We start from the raw sequence: 21,461 nt of genomic DNA, 5'->3' as shown, positions 1-21,461 counted from the left end.
CAATTAAAGTCACCAGCCATTCTAATTTTACGAGTGTTCACATTGGGAATGGATGCAAATAGATTTTGCATGAATTCCTTATGAACATTGGGTGCATAAATTTATCAAAATCATTTTACTGTTATGTGATGGTCATGGGCAACTTATATATCTCCCTCCAGGGTCCGACCCTACATCTGATGCTACAAATGGAACTGTTCTATGTATGAGAATTCCCACCCCTCTAGTTTTCTTTATAAAGCTAGAATGAAACATTTGGCCAGTCCAGTCTTTTTGTAATCTGAACTGATCCTTGGTTAGTAAGTGGGTCTCCTGTAAAAATACTATTTTAGCATTTAAGCCCGTTAGGTGAGAGCATACTTTCTCTTTAATTCATGATTCAGGCCTTTAACATTCCTGCTCACAAAGTTAACTGTCCCATCATGGAGACATTGAGTTTTTAATGTCATTTTATAGTTTTAATTGGTAGTATGGCAGTTTTAATCTTAGTTTCAAGATTGCCCAGGAGTTATTGCATTTTAGCCTATTGTTACATTGATATTTATAATTACAAGAATAGATTAGATATAACCTGCTCTCCTCTCACCCCTTTATCCCCCCACCCCCCCCATTTTGCCTCCCCACGAGGCAAGATCCCACTTCGCGATGTTCCAGTCCTCTGACATAAGAGAGAGCACGTCCATAACAAAACAAACCCCACCCTAATACTATCTGCTGAAGATGTTCTCATTAACAATATTTAAGCTTGAAAGAATCTTCAGATAAAAAAAAAAAAAAAAAACACACTTTTCCTTGCATGCTTAAGGTCAATAGAAAGCGATTTATGGTGGGTTGTATTCATATTTCAATAAGCTGGCCCATCTGTAGGGCACCATACACCAAAAAAGCAAACGTTACTTCAATGAAGAAAATACCGCAAATGGCTTAAAAACACTGAATTCTTTTCAATTATACAGGTTTGTTACTTTACTGAAACTGTAGTGGCATTTGTACCGGTCAACATGTTTCGATGGTTTGATTGGCCTTTTACAGTGCATGATTTTAGGTTATGGTGAAAAAAGTTTCTAGCAAAAAGGTTTATTAAAAAAAAATAAATAAAAAACCCACACAACCTAGACACTCACTTTTTACAGTAAAGTGTCAATTGCAGCTGCCAGTACTTGGCAGTTTTAAACACACCTTTGCCTAGTTTTGTTTAATTGTAGCATCTGGACCACAACAGATTTCTTGGAAGATTTCACCATAAAAGAACATACCAGTAAAATAACCTCTCAGATGGGACAGCACTTACTGTATATTAAACAATGTTTGATCCAGACTGCCTCAAATCCCACAGGAATATTTCCTTTGTTATTTCAGAGTAATACAAAACATTGTTAGGTCAGAGCCATGCATCAGACCACCCATATCCTTTAGTTCAGTTATAACAGCATAGCTGGTTTAGGGGTAGAAACTGTACTACACTGAAGTTAAAACAAACCAAGAATTGACCTCAAAGATCATGTACTCCACTTCGTGACCCAAAGTGGTTTGCAGTCATTTAGACATTGGATCCAAGTCCAAATGGTCTACAACATTGTTGTATGGCAGTGGGTAGAAAACCTGATCTTAATAACCATCTCCTGTCTGGAACGAACAAGTAGGTTTCTAAACTCCCTAGAGAACTATAGAATTGACAGCCTATAGGATCCCAGTTAGTCAAATAGAAAACCCCAGGCAGCTCTTCACTTTTGAAGTAGTTTTATTCATACAGGAGCTCAAAAAGCATCCAATCAACACAGCCTACACAAAACATGATCACAGATCAACTCCTAGCTCATTATAGCAAGCTCCCATGACAGTTTGAAACTCCTTCAGCACATTCTTCAATGCTGTTTGAGCATCAGGACCAAAGCCATCAATCTTTTCTGCTGCCACTATGACAATTACTTCACCAATGATCTGGAAAGGAAAAATGACAATTACTCATTGTTACAGTTGCTAGCCAAATTCAGGAGTTTGCTCTAATGAGGCTTAGAACTTCAAGTCATGGAAGCAGATGTAGACAGTAAAATAGCAAAAATTTACTGCCAGTCTTATTACCTTGAAGGCACAATACTAGGAAAACATTGCAGACCCTATCCAGTAGCAATTTGGACAGGCGTTCCTCCAAGAAATTTATGGAAATGCTTAATCTAATTCAAAATTGTTATGCTGTTGGAAATGGACTATAGCATAGTCATGCAATTAAAGAAATTGCCTCAATTGCCTTTAAAGAGAACATTAAACTTAACCATTTCCCCCCCCTTTTGAAGTCCGGGAACTTGGAGGATACTTGGAGTATGAAGTGTATTCCAAAACTTACTGTCCATTTTTGGTGGCCACACATTTGTCATTCTAGCTATGCCTTATAAGCTTCAGTACAGGCCAGGAATTTAGCCAATCAACATACTATACTCAAAATTAGTTCTGTAAATTAAAGCAAAATCCAAGTCTGTAGGACTTGGGGACCATGAAATTTAGAGATCTTAAATGAATCCTTAAGGATAGGGGCTGAAAGTACAATTGCATTATCAAGCCTATAACATTTGTGCTTCTCTAGAGTCAGACTCCTGATGAAATAACCTCACACACAAACCCATTAGGCCCAAGTCCCAAACCCAGCACTATTACTACATTCTACCGAGCAATGCCATCAGATCAAACCTTAATGTACAGCAAAGTACCTGAAAGTTGACCCGAGGGATCTTGTGCTGCTTGGCATGACTTTCTGCCAGATCTTTCATAAGTTGCTGGTGTTGCAGTTTCGAATGCAGAAATTCTGTCAGCTTGCAGATGACAATTCCCCCATGGGCCTGGAGGTCAGGATTGTTCTGCAGCTGCTCTTTAGAAAGTGCAGCAAACTTGGGGAACAGCTTCTGGCTATCTGGTTTGGTCTCAAACAAGCTGAGGATAGAGGGGGAAGAAAAATAAATACAATCTATTCACCTTCAATAGCATGGGTATCTTAAGTTAATTCAAACTACTCAAAGCAACCTAGGGTTTTTGCATTTGAGCAGACAACGCTCCACATGAGCCGTTTAAGGAGATCATGAGCAGTCCACCCTGAACTATCACACCATCCAGTTTGTCAGCAAACATTAAATCACTCACGTTCTGCCTATTTAGTGTTAATACAAATCTGGAGGGGATTGTGAACAATGCAGATTGCAACACTAAAGACAGTTTAGCCACAAGGATGCAAAATACTTGAGACTTTGACGTTAAAACAAAAAAAACATCTCAGAAAGCAAATAGAATAAGACAAATTCGTAAATCTAAAAAAAAAAAAAAAAATTACCGCTGAAGAATAATCTCTCCATAAAGCTTGGGATTTGCCTCCAGGGGAGCCCAGAAACTTAGCACCTTATCATAATCCTCAATACAAGCACACATCGTGGAGAGACAAAGAAATAGGTACTACTCAAACTCCGTTAACAAAACAAGAACACCAACAGCTGATTCACTGCCTCGTCCCGTCCACTTTATCAACCGACGGCGACTCCGCCCCCCTGAGCACGTGCGCCCTGCCGGCTGGAGAAGCCGCTGATTGAAGCGCCTAGACGCACACGGGCCCGTCTACTTAAAAGACGGTCTCATAAATACACTTATTTCTTTTCGATTTTTCGGAGAACAAAATAGATTAATAAATATAAATAACTAGAAAATAAAGAAGTACTTAAAGAGTATTTTTAATATAGGGTGGTCCAGATCTAACTTGCAACGTTTAATGCAATGCAATAATTGCATAATTAGATCTGGACCACCCTGTAGTTAATGCACGGATTTAATTTTTCCTGTATGTTTTCATATTTTACATGGAACTGTGAGAAATCTCATTAGCTGCTAGTTTTAATTCCATCTCAATTCCTAACTACAGATGAGGGCTTTCAATTGGAGACCGTTTTTAATTGAACTTTACTTCCCTTTGTTTAACTGATTTTATTTACATTTTTATTTTAACTTGTGCAACTTTTTTAACTCAGACTTGAAGTTACTCAAACATATTGTCCTGAACGTAAGAATACACCAAAGTATGCTTTTCAGCAAAGTAAATATAAAATCCTCCTCGTTTGACTGCATTCACATGCCTGTAAGATTTAGGGCTTGCTTTTGAAATGTTCACATCAGTAGCTTCAAAGTTTAATTTCAAACAGTTTAAAAATTGATTAATTATTTTACCTTCAATTGTTTAATTAGCTGGTCTTTTTTTCTTCATCTCTTATTATTCTTTCAAAAGAGTGCTACAGTGTGAAATTCACATTTCTAAGAAACATTTTTGTCTTTATTCATTTGTCAGCTTCCTGTTATTTTGCCTTTTCTGTAACGTTTGCTCCTAAAATTGTATCATAATATTCACAATGAGTGGAACAGAAAAAGGGGCAAATGACAATGAATGCTGAAAGGCTGTGTCAGACCCCCTAGCATCATCACTAGCAGACATCATTCTGAACGAGAGGGGCACCAATATACTGGGGAGATATATGAGTAGGTTAGTCGAGGATTGTTTAGACCAGGGAATGTAGGATAGGCCAAGATCAAAACTGAATACAATGGAAGAAACATCCATCCATCCATTTTCCAACCTGCTGAATCCGAACACAGGGTCACGGGGGTCTGCTGGAGCCAATCCCAGCCAACACAGGGCACAAGGCAGGGAACCAATCCTGGGCAGGGTGCCAACCCACCGCAGGGCACACACAAACACACCCACACACCAAGCACACACTAGGGCCAATTTAGAATCGCCAATCCACCTAGCCTGCATGTCTTTGGACTGTGGGAGGAAACCGGAGCGCCCAGAGGAAACCCACGCAGACACGGGGGAGAACATGCAAACTCCACGCAGGGAGAACCCGGGAAGCGAACCCGGGTCCCCAGGTCTATGGAAGAAACAATAGTGTACAAATAAAAATGTATACTAACATAAATTCTAACCACATTATAAGTGCAAAAGTAAAATTAATAACACATTAACATAACTTGCCTTAATGCTAAAAGTATGAAAAATAAAGCAAGTGAGATGAATTTGATGAAGCTGAGCATTATTATGATATTATAGCAATAACATAATCCTGTTTAAATAAAAAGATGGGGAAGGGTGTAACAAAGAGAGAAATGCAATTTTAGGAAGACTGACAGAGCAGAAATGGAGGTGGGTTTGCTGTTTATGTCAGACAGAATGTAAATGCAAGTCCTCTTCAATTGGAAGATGAGCACCGACTTAGTGGGGACATCTGGCTTTGTCTAGGAAGTATTACGGAAAGTGGCCTTATTTTAGCAGTGTGTTATATACTGCCCAATTCTGACAGGAAATTCAATGCACAACCTTTTAGTAATATTAAAAAAGCAAATTTATAAGGGGATATTACAATCATGGGGTACTTTATCTACCTGAATATTAACTGGGCTAAACTTGAATAGCAGAGCAAAAGGGCAGAAGTTTTTAGAAATAATCAGTGACTGTTAAAGTTTGTTAAAGCACCAAAGTGGTGGTGGTTTGTGCATGTCTTCATTTAGTGTTTTGTAATAATCAAGATACAATTGAGGCTGTAGAGGGGATTGAGCCACTAGGGTGAAGTGACTATTTCATAAAATAGTTCTTAGTGTTTTGGAAGAGCACAGTTGCAAAGACTAAAACAGCTGAGAGTAGATTTCATAGGGTAGATTTTGAGCAGATGTGGCAAGTCTAAGTAGAATAGACTGGGATAAGCTTTTAAGTGTGGAGACAGCCAAGCAGCAGTCGAACAGGTTTAAAAACATTTTACATATATGCATGACAGGTAGATGCATAAATATGGAATTAGAAAGAAATTTTTAAAAATTCACAGTGGTTTGATAAAGAGTAGAAAAAGAAGCTGCAAAGGAAAAAAACATCTGTATATGGCATATAAGACTGAGAACTCCAATTTGAATCAATGGACACATAAAAACACGAGGGCAACCATTAAAAAGGACATTAGGGAAGGTAAAAGGCAGTTAGAGAGCAAAACAGCAGATAAGGTGCAAGATGGAAAAAAAGATTCTTCAGTATTGTAGTAGTAAAAGAACATTCAAGGAGGCGGTGAAATGCATCAGGAAAAGTATTGGGGATTTAAAAATATAGACAGTTCAACAGCAGATGCTCCAAACTCACATTTTGTGAGGTCTTGACATTGGATGAAGCAGATAACATCCCAGTGTTAAAAAGAGCTACTAAGAAGGTACTGAGGGATTTGGAAATTGTAGAGGGAGTTGTACTGCTTGGATTAAATAGGCAGAAATCAATCAACTCACCAGGACCAGATCATTTCTATCTTCGAGTTCTTAAGGAGGTTATCTAGTAAATATATAAAACCCTTGACACATAACTTTAGGAAGTCACTGAGCATTGGTGAAATTCCCAACGACTAGAAAATGGCAAACAGTATTCTATTATGTAAAAGGGCAGATCAAAGCAACTATAGGCCAGTAAGTTTAACATGCATCACATGTAAATTAATAAAAAGGACTTATAAAAGAAAAGATTGAGCAACACGTGGCAAGAACAGGAGGTTAATTGAATAGTCAGCATAGGTTCAGAAGAGGGAGGTTATGTTTTACCAGCATTCTGGAATTGTATGGGGAAGCAACAAAAAATGTGATCAACGTGGAGCATATGTTATTATTACTCTTTACTTTCAGAAAGCATTTTATAAGGTGCTAAATGAGAGGTTAGGCATCAAATTGAAAGAAGCGGGAGTTCATAGTGTTAAATAAATGATTTGGACAGAAAACTAAAGAACAAGCTGGTTAAATTTGCAGAAGATACCAACCTAGATGGAGTGGCAGATATTCTAAAATACATTTCATCATTAGAGAGGGACACAGGCAGCATACTTGCTTTGGCAAATTTGTGTCAGATGAACTTTAAAGTAAGTTCATGTACCGTTTTATATTGTAGGAAGTAAAAATAGTTGTTTTGAAAACAGAATTGGAGGTCTGAAAATCGAATGGGAAAGATTTAGGAGTCATAGTGGACTTGACACTGTCAACTGCCAGACAGAGCTTAGAAGCCTTTAAGAAGGCTAACAGAATATTGGGTTATTTAGCAGGGTGTGTAGAGTACAAGACCTAGGAGGTGATGCTGAAAATTTGTAAATCACTGGTGATACCTCATCTGTAATTCTGTAAACAGTTTTTGTGTCCAGCCTACAAAAATGTCATTGCAGGCTAAGTCTGTGTGCATAGCAATGTACAACCATTGCTTTGGGGGCTAGTGCTTTAACTTTTCCCTGAAGTCCATTCCGAGTGGAAATCATGAGTGTAGTCCCATCATAGGTTTGAGTCACAAGTTTTTCTTTGTAATTGTAGCCATGCATGTTTTCATTTAAAACATCAAAGACAGACTGGGCATCTTGCGCCCCTGAAACAGAAAGATAGATAGATAGATAGATAGATAGATAAATAGATAGATAGATAGATAGATAGATAGATAGATAGATAGATACTTTATTAATCCCAAGGGGAAATTCACATACTCCAGCAGCAGCATACTGATACAAAAAACAATATTAAATTAAAGATTGATAATAATGCAGGTAAAAACAGACAATAACTTTATATAATGTAAATGTTTACCCCCCCCCCCCCCCCCCAGGTGGAATTGAAGAGTCGGGGGATGAACAATCTTCTCAGTCTGTCAGTGGAGCAGGACAGTGACAGCAGTCTGTCGCTGAAGCTGCTCTTCTGTCTGGAGATGACACTGTTTAGTGGATGCAGTGGATTTTCCATAACTGATAGGAGCCTGCTGAGCGCCCTTCGCTCTGCCACAGATGTCAAACTGTCCAGCTCTATTCCAACAATAGAGCCTGCCTTCCTCACCAGTTTGTCCAGGTGTGAGGCGTCTTTCTTCTTAATGCTGCCTCCCCAGCACACCACCGCGTAGAAGAGGTCGCTCGCCACAACCGTCTGATAGAACATCTGCGGCATCTTATTGCAGATGTTGAAGGACGCCAGCCTTCAAAGGAAGTATAGTCGGCTCTGTCCTTTCTTACACAGAGCATCAGTATTGGCAGTCCAGTCTAATTTATCATCCAGCTGCACTCCCAGGTATTTATAGGTCTGCACCAAATGCACACAGTCACCTCTGATGATCACGGGGTCCATGAGGGGTCTGGGCCTCCTAAAATCCACCACCAGCTCCTTGGTTTTGCTGGTGTTCAGGTGTAGGAAACATCATACAAAAATCCAACAAATTGCTCTTGAATTTGACCTGCAGTATCAACATATCAATTTATGACAGATAGTTGTGCATGACATGAAATGCCAAATGTCTCATCTACATGAGATGCACAAAAAGGAGTACTTTGAACATGACCTTTGATTTCATCAAAACAGTGGCTGCAATAGCCAAAATCAAATCATTTTGAATGGAATGGGATATGCTAAAGGATGAGCAAGTGTGTGGCCAAGACAGAATCATATTTGGATAATCTTTCAATAATGTTTTTGAAATTCCCCTTGTTAGCAGATTCACTACCCTCTGAATGCCACCTCTTGACAGCCAAGCAGTGAAGTGATATCATTTAGGTAGTTAAGAAAGGACCTGTTTTTCTTCATCAAAATCAGGTCAACAATATTACCACTGTCTTCCATTATGCATAGCTAGCCGATTGGCTAGTCCACCAACAAGACTGAATTTGAAATAAACAAGAGAAATTTACTAAACTGAAACAAGGAGCAAACTCAAGATTGCTTTATTTATGTTTTTATAAACGTCACAGTAGGATATGTATGAATAGTGGGCTAAATCACTAGCAAATAACAGAGTACAAGCAGCAGCTTGTCTCAAAAATTCACTTGCCAAAAATCCTTGAAAATTTTTGAAATTTTTCAATGCCAAAACACTGTTAATCAAGAAGAGGTTCAACCACTTTGACAGTTCCTCCAATCATCACACATTAGCCCAGTGTCCTGTGAGCCAAATGCCCCATTTACACCAAGCTTCACTGGAAATGATGTTTTGAAACATTTGTCTGATAAACATCTAGCTTTGCTGCACCAAAACAAAGCATGTTCTGAAATGCTATTGAAGTCTAGTGAAACTGCACTTCAATGGGTTTTAATGGATCATGCTTCCACGGGAATGTATGAGAAAAAAAACAAAAATCACATTAGATGACCTGCAAAAATTATTGCTGATCCATGAAGTTGAATAAGTTCAAGCATATTCTTTGTAATAGCAATGCAAATACAGCAGTACATTTTTGACAAATGTTTTTCGTGACATTTTAGAGGAGGCAGAGCTTCCCTTCTGGGAATTGCCTCTGGTGCACTCTGTTCAGGGGGATCAACCCCAGATTAGGAAGTGTCAAAACTTTTTCAGATTCTTCCGGAGCATGACAGTATCTTTAAAGATTCTGAGATAGTTGTCAGGCATGAGGAGCCCCAAAGTGTCACCTCAAAACCATTCTCCAGAAAAGAGAGGTAATGAAAATTGGAGACTCAGTCATTATTGTGATTTAAGGATAGGTTTGCACCATAGACAAAGAGTTTCACGTGGTGTGTTGATTTCCAAGTGCACAGGTAGGAGACCTCTCTCAAAGAGTTGTTGTGCTTTTGGGCAGAGTTGGGGTGGATCAAGTTGTCATTGACCATGTTGGAAAAAACAACAGATTTGAGAGTAGTCTATCAGTTCTGCAATCCAAATTTAGAGAGTTTGGTGCCAGGCTGAGGAGCAGAACTGACAAAATATTCTTCTCTGAAGATCTGCCTTGTGGCATGTGCCAGTCCAGTTAAGACTGAGATTAGAAGGCATAACGCATACCTCATATCTTGCTGTCAGGTAGAAGTCAATTGGTTTTATGGGGTATTGTGACTCCTTTTTAATCAGTTGGTCTCGTCCATTACGGGAGATGGACGTCTGAAGCGGAACTCTGTTAGCAGTGGTGTTATTTTTTCTTGTATTTTTTATCATGTCAGGGTATGCTGTATTTACCCAACACTAGGAGGTTCTATTACAGTATATTCAATTATTTATAAACATGAGTGTCAGGAAAGGGGCTCAGAAAGAAATGGTTAAGAAAGCTAAAGCTTTATCTAAGCCTAGACATGCATCAAGTCCAAGCTCAAGGTACGGCCTATCAGAGACTGACCTGGAACAGACAGGCAAAAGCACATATATCTCTGAACCTGGGGCCTCTGCATCATCTCCAGACCGCGAAAGTGGGAGCACATGTGCAAGTGATTCAGGTCACGATAGCTTGTCGACTCCATAAGATTCATTGAAACTGAAAATGGCCTTGCCTTCCGCATTGTCATCTACTCCTTGCAACCTGGGAGCACCGAATTTAACTGGGCTTGCCTCTTCACCCGTGGAGCACGAGGACCGAAAAGATCTTTCCGAACTGAAGATAATGATCACTGCACTGGCCACAGACATAAAGGAGCTCAAGAAAGATATAAAGAAAGAAATAAATGATATAAGGAAGGAAATAAAGGACATACACAAGACAAACAAAAAGCTGCTGCAAGATATTAAAGACAATGCGAAACATGTAAATAATATCTTTGAGGCAGCTTTCAATGGTATGCTAGAAAAAAATTGAACAAATTCAGGAAAATGATAGATAATAACTTATTAATTAAGTATCTAATAATAATTTATTATTAATAAATTCACAAAATGCATCTAACTTTGAGAATAAACTGAGACCAATTGGCGCTCAGTTGGAAAACGTTAAGCAAATGTTCATGACTCGAATTGAAACAGCTGAACAACTGGCATCTACCGCTGACAGAAAAGCAATTGCTGCAAATTCTGTATGCAAAATACTCAGACGGATTTGCTGCACTGGAAGATGGATGCAGAAGGAATACTATTAGAATCGAAGGTCTCCCTGAGAATCTTGAAAGTCCAAACCCAGTGAAATTCGTAGCTGAACCATTCTCTAAAATAGTTGGAGAGGACTTCAAATCAAGACACCGAGACAGTAGCAACTTACCGCATACGGGGATCTAATACCTCTAAACTTAGGACACTTATCATGCATTTCGAAAAATGACAATCTAAATTACATATGATGTTACTTCTCACACAGAAACAAGAGATTATATTTGAAAATAAACACATTTGTATTTTCCATGATTTCTCATGCTCAAAAGCTGCTAAATGTGCAGCTTTTAACAACATTAAACAGCGCTTACGGAAAGCCAAGATCAAAAACAGCCTCTTGTATCCAGCCAAACTGAAAGTGGACATTCAAGACAAGCACTACATCTTTACCGCTACAGAGGAAGCAGAAAAAGAGCTAAGAAAACTGATTGACACTTTTTTGAGAACACGATTGTAAGTCGCATCCTGCCATGGTGCTATATATAAGTTTAATGTCACTGTCTCTGTGCACACTGTTATGGATTTATTCATACAGGCAGACCAAGTATGGTACACAGGGGATAGGCTGCATTTAGAAACCATTAACCTAGCAATTTGGAGAATGAAAACTGCAAGTAGGCATTGTACTATTCTTGTATTTTTGGAGGTGGGGTTGTGTCCTTTCCTGTCCTTGTTTGGAGACCAGAGAGAGAGCCTGCACGTGGAGAAACCAGTATATAAGGCTTGAACTGTTGCCAATACACTTTGAAGCTATCGGACGGAAGATTACGTCATCCGTCCAGAAAATCCTTTCAGCGTGGTGACGAAAGTTGGCAGACTGCATTGATCAAGATTCCTGCCTCGATAGAGTTTGTCATAAGCTTCCCATCTGTAATGCCGCGTAAAACCGTCAGTAAAGAAAGCTAAGGTATATTATTTTTCTCATGTGATATTGTACCACCGTACCACTATGGGAGGGATATCACCGTTTACATTATATCTATATAATTTCTGGTTACTTAAAACGCAGCAATTTAAAAAGAACATATTTCCAAAGAGCTAGTGCCTCTTAAGGAAACACATGGCATGGCAAAGAAGATCTTACTGGCTGTTTGATCTGCTTGCAATGATACTGGTACCATAATTATACATTCTTTTGCCTTCTCTGCCATTTTTTGTTTATGCTTATGTTACAATTAAATGTGTATATGTAAGTAAAAATTTATTTATTTTTTATTTTTTAAAGAAGACTGTTTAACATTATACCCATGGTTTATTGTATTAGGGCTTACTATCTCAAGATTGTTTAAGATCATATTTTATGCTTATAGTATTTGGACTGTATTGTCACTGGATATCTCAATTTTAATCCTTGTTTTTGCTTTGGACATGCTCTGTCTCTAGGTATGTCAGAGGAAAGGAAACTTTGTGAAGTGTGGTCCAGTCTCAGGTGGGGAGGCTGGGTAAGAGAACAAGCTATCTTTAATCTATCCTTTTAATCCTTATCATTATAAGTGCCAACGTATCAGTAGGCTTCATGGCAATAACTCCTGGGAAAATTGGAAATTAAGGTCAAAGCTGTCTTATTTTAAGTTAAGACTACAAAATGACACCAAAAGTTTAGAAGCAATGTCTCCATGACTGAACAGTTAATTTTGTGAGCTGGAATGTTAAAGGTTTGAATCACGAATTAAAAAGAAAGAAAGTATTCTCTCACCTAACATGTCTAAACACAAAAATAGTATTTTTATAGCAGACCCATTTATTAAGCAAGGATTAGTTTCAGCTGCACAGAGACTGGACTGGCCAAATATTTCATTCCATCTTTACAAAGAAAACTAGAGGTGTGGGAATTCTTATACATAGAACAGTCTCATTTGCAGTATCAGATGTAATATCTGATCCTAAAGGGAGATATGTGATTGTCATTTGTAATTTATTTAACTGTAATGTGATATTGATAAATATCTATGCACCCAATGTGGATAACAGGGATTTCATCCAAAATGTATTTGTTTACATTGGGAAAAGATGCAATCATATAATTATAATGGCTGAGGACTTTGTGTTTTAAATCCAGACCTAGATAGGAGTCATGCCACAGGGGCAATGACATCTAACACTGCAAAGACAATTACATAGTTTGTAACTGACCACAACTTATCAGACCCCTGGGGATTTCTAAACCCAATCTCAAGAGCATATTCATTCTACTTACCAGGTATCATTGGTACTTTAGAATTGATTATTTCTTTATAGATAACATTTTCTTGCCTACAATTAAATCTTGTAAGTATGACGCTATTTTTATCTCTGCCCATATCCCTTTTATCTTGGAGCTAAAATCATTATGCCCCATATACTCATCTTACAGATGGTGTCTTAATCCACTTTTATTTGCAGATGAGAAATGTACAGAATTTATATTCAAACAAATCAATTTTTTAGAGACAAATACATCCTCAGAGGTTTCTGCAGGAATACCCTAAAAAACCCTGAAGACTTTCTTAAGAAGACACATTATCTCATATCTTTCCCACAGAAATAAATTAGAAACCAAGAAGGTATCAGAGTTAATCAGAGAAATTTCTAGAATAGATCAAGAACATACCAGGTGTCCACTGAAGGCACTCAATAGGAAAAGACAGGCTCTGCATTGAGAACTCAACCTCTTAACAACTAAAGAAACTGAATAACTATTTTTTTTAAAATCAAGACATCATTACTATGAACATGGAGAGAAACCTAATAAGATCTTAGCTCAACAAATCCACAAGCAGGAAGTTCAGAAATGCAATCCCAGCAATCACCAAAACAGACAGGGACAAAATCATTGACCATAAAAATATAATGCACACATTTAGAGACTACTATAAGTCTCTCATATTCTACCGAGTTTAAAGTACACAAGACACAATGTAATCCATTGTAATACCACAAATAGATACTCTCAGTGCAGAGGAATTAAATAAACCTCTGGCACTTTAAGAATTATTTGATGCTATAAACTCACTTCAGAGTGGGAAAGCAACAGGCCCGGATGGCTACCCTGCCAAATTTTATAAAAATTTACAGAAACTAGAGACAAAAAAGTTCTTCCTTAAACTTTTCGCCAAGCATTAATTACCATCTTTCCTAAACAAAATAGAGACTTATTACAATCTTTATCATACAGACCAATTTCACTTCTTAATAGTGATGTTAAGATACTCTCCAAAGCCCTAGCTAGAAGGATTGAGAAAGTGCTTCCTTCGGTAATATAACAAGACCAAACTGGATTTATTAAAGACAGACAGCTCCCAATCTTCAACATCTGTTTAATGTAACATTCACTTACAAAGATTAACACCCCGGAGATATTATTATTGTTGCATGCAGAAAAAGCATCTGGTATGAATGAATGGAACTAACTTTTCACTATATTTGAGAAATTTGGGGTTGGCCCGAATATTTGTACGTAGATAGAAGACCAGAAGCTTCAGTTTGTATTAACAACATTAATTCAGACTACTTTAAACTAGAACGTGGTACAAGACAAGCATGCCCCTTGTCACCACTGGTTTTTGCAATTGCATTGAGCCACTTGCAGTTCACTGTCGATATGCTTATGAGATAAAGGGGATTATCAGAGAAGGGCTCAAATAGAAAATTTCTCTATATGCAGATGATATGGTACTGTATATATCAGATCCACAAACTACTGCGCCTGCAGTCCTAATAGCACTAACAGAATTTCAAAAGATTTCTGGTCTCAGAATTCATTTGAATGAAAGTGTGCTCTTTCCAGCGAATTCTCAAGCACACAATATTAGATTGGAAACATTCCCATTTATCATCACAGATCAGTTTAAACACTTAGGGTTAAACATCACAGGTAAACATAAATCTCTTTTTCAACACGATTTTGCCATCTGTGTGGAAAAAATTAGGCAAGACTTACATAGATTGTCTACCCTTCATCTCACTTTAGCTGGAAGAATTAACATTGTTAAGATAAATATCCTTCTTAAGCTTCTTTTTTTATTTCATAACATTCCAATATACATCAATAAATCATTTTTCAAGAAATTAGATTCAACCATAACCTCATTTATTTGGAATTCAAAACATCCACGTTTCCAAAGGGCAACCCTACAAAGATCTAAGGTGGAAGATAACATGGCTCTACCTAACTTTCAATTTTATTACTAGGCAGCAAATATTCAAGCTATAAAAACCTGGATATGGACACAAATAGATGAACATGCCTGTGCTTGGTCCGAAATAGAAATAAAATCCAGCAATACTTCTTTAACTTCCTTACTTTGTACGCCAATAAACAGAAGTCATTGCCAATATACTAACAACCCAATTGTGCTTCACTTACTCAGAATATGGAACCAATGCAGAAAGTATTTTAAGATAAAGAAGTTTTATCTGTGGCACCTCTGCACAAGAACCACCTTTTTCCACCCTCTCAAATGTTCAGTTTTTAATGTCTGTAAAACATTCAGGATTAAATCATTTAGAGATCTGTACATAGGCAATGTCTTTGCATCCTATGAACAATTGCAATTCAAATTTTACTTTCCAGCAACACATTTCTTTCACTAGCTTCAAATTAGAAACTATGTTAAACAAAACTTGCCCAGTTTTCCTCATCTTCCACCTACCTCTATGCCGGGAAAAATGTTGATCAGTCTTGAGAATAGAAAACCATTTTACAGTCCCTAACTTTCAAAGACCAAAGAGCATACTGGGAAAAGAATCTCTCACTGGACATCTCACAAAAGGAGTGGAAGGTAGCAATGCACAGAATTGTTTCCTATGCGAAAAGCATACAATTATTGAACATAAAATTATATATTGAGCACATCGGTCTTGTTTTAAATTGTCCAAAATGTTTCCAATGCAAGATCCACCCTGTGAATATTGCAATCAAGTTCCAGCCTCACTGGGACACATGTTTTGGGCCTGCACCAAATTAACATCATTCTGGACCAAAATTTTTAAATGCCTTTCAGACAGCCTTGGTGTCAAAATACCTCCGAATCCATTAACAGCTGTGTTTGGTGTACGTCCAGATGGGCTTAAAGTGGAGAAGGACAAACTGTAAAGGCAATTACTACTATTGGCACGTAGACTTATCTTGCTGAACTGGAACAATCCAAACTATCCTATTTTAAATCATTGGGTAACTTATGTTATATACTATGACAAAAAAAATTCTCCCTTAGAGGATCTGTACAAAACTTTCAAAACCTGGCAGGATCTAATCAATAACATTTTAGAATAAGCATTTTATTTGAAGCAGATTCTCTCCTCTACCTTTTTAATTCTATTTTTATTAATTTATCTCTTTATTTTTACTAGCTTAAAGTTTTACTCTGCTGGCCGAGCCCTTTTTCATGGGTGGGGGTTGATTTGTTTCAAACCAACTCTTGTTAAACTTGACTTCTGTATAGAATGTTACTTGATTTTAATACAATCAATATCCAAAAACCAGATGGGACCTGTTCTGGCTCAGTGAGCACAAGTTCATTTTCTTCCAACATCATTAAACCCTATTAATTTTCCATTACATTCATGGAGGCCCTACATTAAATCAAAAGACAATAGAATCATGACAGACGGCAGGGATTATTAATTTGATTCATTTGTGGCTTTTCACATTCTCATTTGAGAAGAGCTCTCAAACCAGCACCAACCAACAATATGAACATATGTAATGAATGCCGAATCACAGTCTTGGGTGGCTGTAGAATAGTTTGCAGGAGCCAAAAAAGTAATTTGAGTAAATACTTTGAACACACACATAGTAGATACAAATGAGAATGATCCAACAGTCAAGAGATGGTTGAAATCATTTCAAGCAGCTTTGTCATTAACATGCAGTCCAGCTCTGCAGTCACCAAGACAGACTTCAACCACCACCAATGTGGCAGACAAAGGCCAGCGCAGAAGAAAATATGCTTGAAACAGACAAAGGACCCTTTCTGGTCCATTACAAGTTCAGAGTTGTTGTCAAATACAGGAAAGTAACTACTGAACCTCTGCCTTACCACCCATGGAAACACCTGTATTATATAATCCAAGGATCTCTTCATTATATAAATCAAAAATGCTAATGACCTACTTAGGTAGGTGTTTAGTTACAGTACTAAAGAAATTTTGTGATAGACTTCCAATGAATGTAAACAATCTTGGCAAATTAAAATAGTTGCATTTGAAAACCTGAACTGCATTTAAGTTGTAATTGGAGAAGGAGTGCAGTTGCACTTTTACCCACTTTCTGCACATTTAATATTGGAGCTAAAATACCCAAAAGGTATACCACTTTTAACCAGCCTGAAAAAGCAACCCTGAGAAATGACAGCCCATGACAAGCTTCATCTTTCTGGATGAGGAGGCAATTTCAACTTTATGGACTTCACAGGCTTTTTGAAAGCAGAATATAATTACTATCTGCATGGAAAACCCCTAAAGTGCAGCGAGAAGCCATTACAGGAAATCCATTAGTAGACCATACAGAACCTTGGCTTTCCAATAGCACCTGTGATTGGAATCAACTTGCTGTAGAAGGTTAAGCAGGACACCCACAGTACTTTAGGACTACAAAAGAGAAACATTGCCTGCCAGGGCAGGTTTTACAAACCAGCAGGATCAATTTTAAAAACCCCCACACAAGAGTCCTAGAATGGTCACCACTATACTAAATAAGTTAACCACTTCTGTTAAATCACAAGTTTGTGCCCCTTTATTGGCTCCAACACACCCATTACAACAGCATTAAGTGGCGATATACATCTAATCCACTTCTGGGGGGGAATAGTAATGCCTAGACTGTTCCAGTACTTGATCTTGGTAAATATTTAGCCAAATGCACATTGCCATGGCACAAGCACCTAGCTCAGTTTGGATCCAGACTACAGTCCAACCTATCAATTTTAGATTCGTCCCCCACCTTGAAAGTTGGGGTTTTACTGCTCAGCATTTCCTTTCCCTCACTCCTACAAGGTGGAGTAGCACCTATATTCTGAGGCACATGATTAGAATAAGACTGCCTTTCCCTTGGATTTTAAAATTCTAAGGCCTATCAGGGTTATGTCAGAGCCAGGCGAGGAGATCCTGAACTCAAGGATATGGGAGGTCTGGAGTGGACAATTGGTGCAGTGGCAAAACCACTTCATTGAAGATAAAAGGCAGAAAGAACTTCACATCAGAAAGCAGTCCTATGGATCAGAGTTGCTTACAGTCATTTAGGCATTGAATCCAAGTCCAAATGGTCTACTACATTGTTGTACCACAGTGGGTCATTAAGACCAAGATTTCTGCCATCTGGAAAGGAGGAGTTTGTTTCTAAACTCCCTAGAGAACTACAGAATATATACAGCCTCTAGGATAACAGTCAAATAGAAAACTCCAGTCAGCCCTTCACTTTAAGTAGTTTTATTCATACAGGAGCTCAAAAAGCATCTGATAGACAGCAGACAAAATACGATCATGGATCAAATCCTAGCACATCATAGCAAGCTCCCATGCCAGTCTGAAATTCCTTCAGCACATTCTTCATTGCTGTTTGAGCATCAGAACCAAAGCCCTCAATCTTCTCTGCTGCCACTAGGACAATGACTTCACTGATGATCTGGAAAGGAAAAAAATGACAATTACTCATTGTTACAGTTGCTAACCCAATTCAGGAGTTTGCTTTAACAATGCTTAGAACTTCCAAGTCATGGAAGCAGATGTAGATACTAAAATAGCCACATCTAGTGTAGTTATTACCTTAAAAAGGTACAATTTTAGGAAAACACTGCAGACCTTATAAAGTAGCAGTTTGGACAGATGTTCAAGAATTGATGGCTATGCTTATTCCAATACAAAATTGAGGTTGTGAAGACCATTAACCAACTGCAACCAAAAAAGCTTCATGCAAGAGCCAGTCTTTGTATAATCTAATGCAAGCTTTCATAGATGGTTATAAGCAACATAATGGCTCATTAATACTAAGAAACCTACATTGTTAGTTGAAAACTGACTGTTGGAACTACTCATATATACTGCCCCCCCCCCGCAAAAAAATAGAAATGGTGTATAAACTATAGAGCAGGGGTGGGCAAAGTCATTCCTGGAGGGCCACAGGTTTTTGTTCCAATCCAATTGCTTAAGCACTTCTGCTTCATTTTAGTTCTCTTCATTAGGATTCTGAACCCTTATTGCTTCTTTGAGTCTTACACAGCTGCATTTTGTTTAATTGTTCCTTATTAGCAATAAGATGCTAATGACAAAACCAGCAGTTATCCATTTTGCTGGTTAGCCTTTACACCTGTGTATCATGCACCATTTGGTTTAAATACTTAAAAAAAAAAAAAAAAAAAAAAACTCAATCCATCCATTTTACACAAATTTGGAGGATACTTAGAATAGAAAAAAGAAAAAAATCTAGGGTACGAGAATGACTTGACAGAGTTAAAGCACCAACAAGCCATGAAATGTAATTGGCAAGGATTGTTTTCCAATTAAGAAACTGGCTTGAACAAACCTGTGGCCACTGCGGCCCTCCAGGAATGACTTTGCCCACCCCTGCTATAGAGTGTGGTCATGCAGTTAAACTGCCTTGATGGAAGCCTTATTAAAAAAATTCCTTTGAATTCACTACACTTGGAGGATACTTTGAACTGTGGAAGTTTTGGTATACACTTCATACTCAAGCCATTTTGGTAGCCAAACATCAGCTTTCTAGCTATGCTTGGTAAACTTCAGTACAAGGCAGGAATTTAGCCAGCAACATGCTTTAATTTACATAAATTTTTGAATAAGATCCAAGTCTTTACGACTCAGTTTGGGGACCATGAAATTTAAAGAGGGCTTTAAATGCATCCTTAAGGATAGGGGCATAATGGGCAATTGCATTATCAAGGCTACAGAAATGGGCTTCTCTAAAGTCATTAACTTCCTAATTAAATAGAACCTCACAAACACCACATTAGGCCCAAGTCCCAAACCCAGCACTATTACTACATTCCACTGAGCAATGCCATCAGATCAAGCCTGTATGTCCAGCAAGTACCTGAAAGTTGATCCGAGGGATCTTGTGCTGCTTGGCATGACTTTCTGCCAGATCATTCATAAGTTGCTTGCGTTGCTTTTCCTTTTGCAGAAATTCTGTCAGCTTGCAGACAACAATTCCCCCATGGGCCTGGAGGTCAGGATTGTTCTGCAGTTGCTCTTTGGAAAGGCCAGCAAACTTTGGGAACAGCTTCTGAACATCTGGATTGGTCTCAAACAAGCTGAGGATAATGAGAGCAGAAAGAAAAATATACAATCCATTCACCTGCAATAGTAATGGCATCTTAAATTAGTTCAGTCTATTCAAAGCAACAAAAGGGTTTCCACAAGAGCAGACAAAGCTCCACACGAAGTGTTTAAAGGAGCTCAAGAGCACTCCACACAGTTTGTCAGCAAACATTAAGTTATTCACTGCACTCACATTCTGCCTATATTTAATGCCAGTACAAGTCTGGAGGGGATTGTGAACAATAAAAATTGAAACACTAAAGAATTTTAGCCACAAAGCTGGAAAACATTTTAGACCTTAAAGTGAAAAAAGCAAACATTTCCTACAGAAAGCAAACTGAATGAGAAATTCGTAGATTAATAAAAAAAAAAAAATTACCGTTGAAGAATAATCTCTCCATAGAGTTTGGGATCAGCCTCCAGGGGAGCCCAGAAACGGAGCACCTTGTTATAATCCTCAACGCAAGCACACATCGTGGAGCGACAAAGAAATTGGTACTACTCAAACTCAGTTAACAAAACAAGAACACCAACAGCTAATTCCCTGCCTGGTCCCCTCCTCTTTATGAACCGACGGCGACTCCGCCCCCTGAGCACGTGCTCACTGACAGCCGGAGAAGCCGCTGATTGAAGTGCCGAGACTCACACGGGCCCGTCTACTTAAAAAAAGGTCTCATAAATCTACTTATTTCTTTTAGGTTTTTCCTCAGAACAAAATATATAAATAAATATTAATAAATAGAAAATAAGGAGATACTTCAAGAGTATTCTTAATAGTTAACATATGGATTTAATTTCTCCTATATGTTTTCATATTTTACATGGAACTGGGAGAAATCTCATTAGCTACTAGTTTTAATTCCATCTCAATTCCCAACTACAGATGAAGGCATTTAATTGGAGACCATTTTTAATTGATCTTTATTTCCCTTTGTTAGCACTCAAGACTGTTAATTATTTTAAACTGATTTTATTTGTATTTTTATTTTACTTGTGCAACGTGTTTAACTCAGACTTGCAGTTACTCAAACATATTATCCTGAACGTAAGAATAACCCAAAGTATGCTTTCAGAAAAGCAAATATAAAATCCTCCTCGTTTGACTTTCCATTTGTATATAGCGTTGCAGAACTTTTTTTGCAACTTTTTGCACCATTGTTTATTTTATTTACTTGTTGTGTTCTACATATATGTCTGCACTGAAAGGAGCTGCTTTTAATCTCATTGTACATGTGTATAGTGACAATAAAAGGCATTCTATTCTATTATTATTACATGCCTATAAGATTTAGGGCTTGGTGCTTTTGAAATGTTTCAGAGTTTTTATTTCAAA

At 37.9% G+C, this 21,461-nt stretch overlaps 2 protein-coding genes across 5 annotated transcripts in view; both read right to left on the bottom strand.

Annotated features, from left to right (window-relative positions):
* Positions 1 to 1,720: 1,720 nt before the first annotated feature.
* LOC114662021 (myoglobin) overlaps positions 1,721 to 21,461 on the bottom strand; it is a 213,702-nt gene continuing 193,961 nt past the window's right edge. Inside the window, exons 1-3 of one of the 4 annotated variants that reach the window (XM_028815304.2) lie at positions 3,320 to 3,500; positions 2,706 to 2,925; positions 1,726 to 1,941 (exon numbers count right to left, since the gene is read on the bottom strand). In XM_028815304.2, the coding sequence (XP_028671137.1) occupies positions 1,798 to 1,941; positions 2,706 to 2,925; positions 3,320 to 3,414 (459 nt within the window). In that variant the 5' untranslated portion in view covers positions 3,415 to 3,500 and the 3' untranslated portion in view covers positions 1,726 to 1,797. Of the gene's footprint in view, positions 1,942 to 2,705; positions 2,926 to 3,319; positions 3,501 to 21,461 lie in introns of those variants that run through there. The other 3 variants (XM_051934863.1, XM_051934862.1, XM_051934861.1) reach the window with 3 other exon arrangements.
* On the bottom strand, positions 18,265 to 20,685 carry LOC114662020 (myoglobin). Its single transcript, XM_028815303.2, has 3 exons — positions 20,508 to 20,685; positions 19,902 to 20,121; positions 18,265 to 18,476 (listed from the first exon to the last, which is right to left on the bottom strand). Exons 1-3 carry the CDS (start codon positions 20,600 to 20,602, stop codon positions 18,333 to 18,335), a joined length of 459 nt encoding a protein of 152 aa, XP_028671136.1. The 5' UTR covers positions 20,603 to 20,685; the 3' UTR covers positions 18,265 to 18,332.

This window comes from Erpetoichthys calabaricus, chromosome 12 (assembly GCF_900747795.2).
Source record: "Erpetoichthys calabaricus chromosome 12, fErpCal1.3, whole genome shotgun sequence".
In the NCBI taxonomy this organism is placed as follows: Eukaryota; Metazoa; Chordata; class Cladistia; order Polypteriformes; family Polypteridae; genus Erpetoichthys; species Erpetoichthys calabaricus.
Note: the sequence above shows the minus strand (reverse complement) of the source record. Positions and strands in the feature narration are given on the sequence as shown.

Excerpts from the sequence above, each read along its gene's own strand:
- LOC114662020 (XM_028815303.2), bottom strand. The coding sequence starts at position 20,602 with ATGTGTGCTTGCGTTGAGGATTATAACAAGGTGCTCCGTTTCTGGGCT. Across the intron at positions 20,122-20,507 it reads GGAGAGATTATTCTTCAACG|CTTGTTTGAGACCAATCCAG; the intron begins GTAATTTTTTTT and ends CATTATCCTCAG. Across the intron at positions 18,477-19,901 it reads TCCCTCGGATCAACTTTCAG|ATCATCAGTGAAGTCATTGT; the intron begins GTACTTGCTGGA and ends TTTCCTTTCCAG.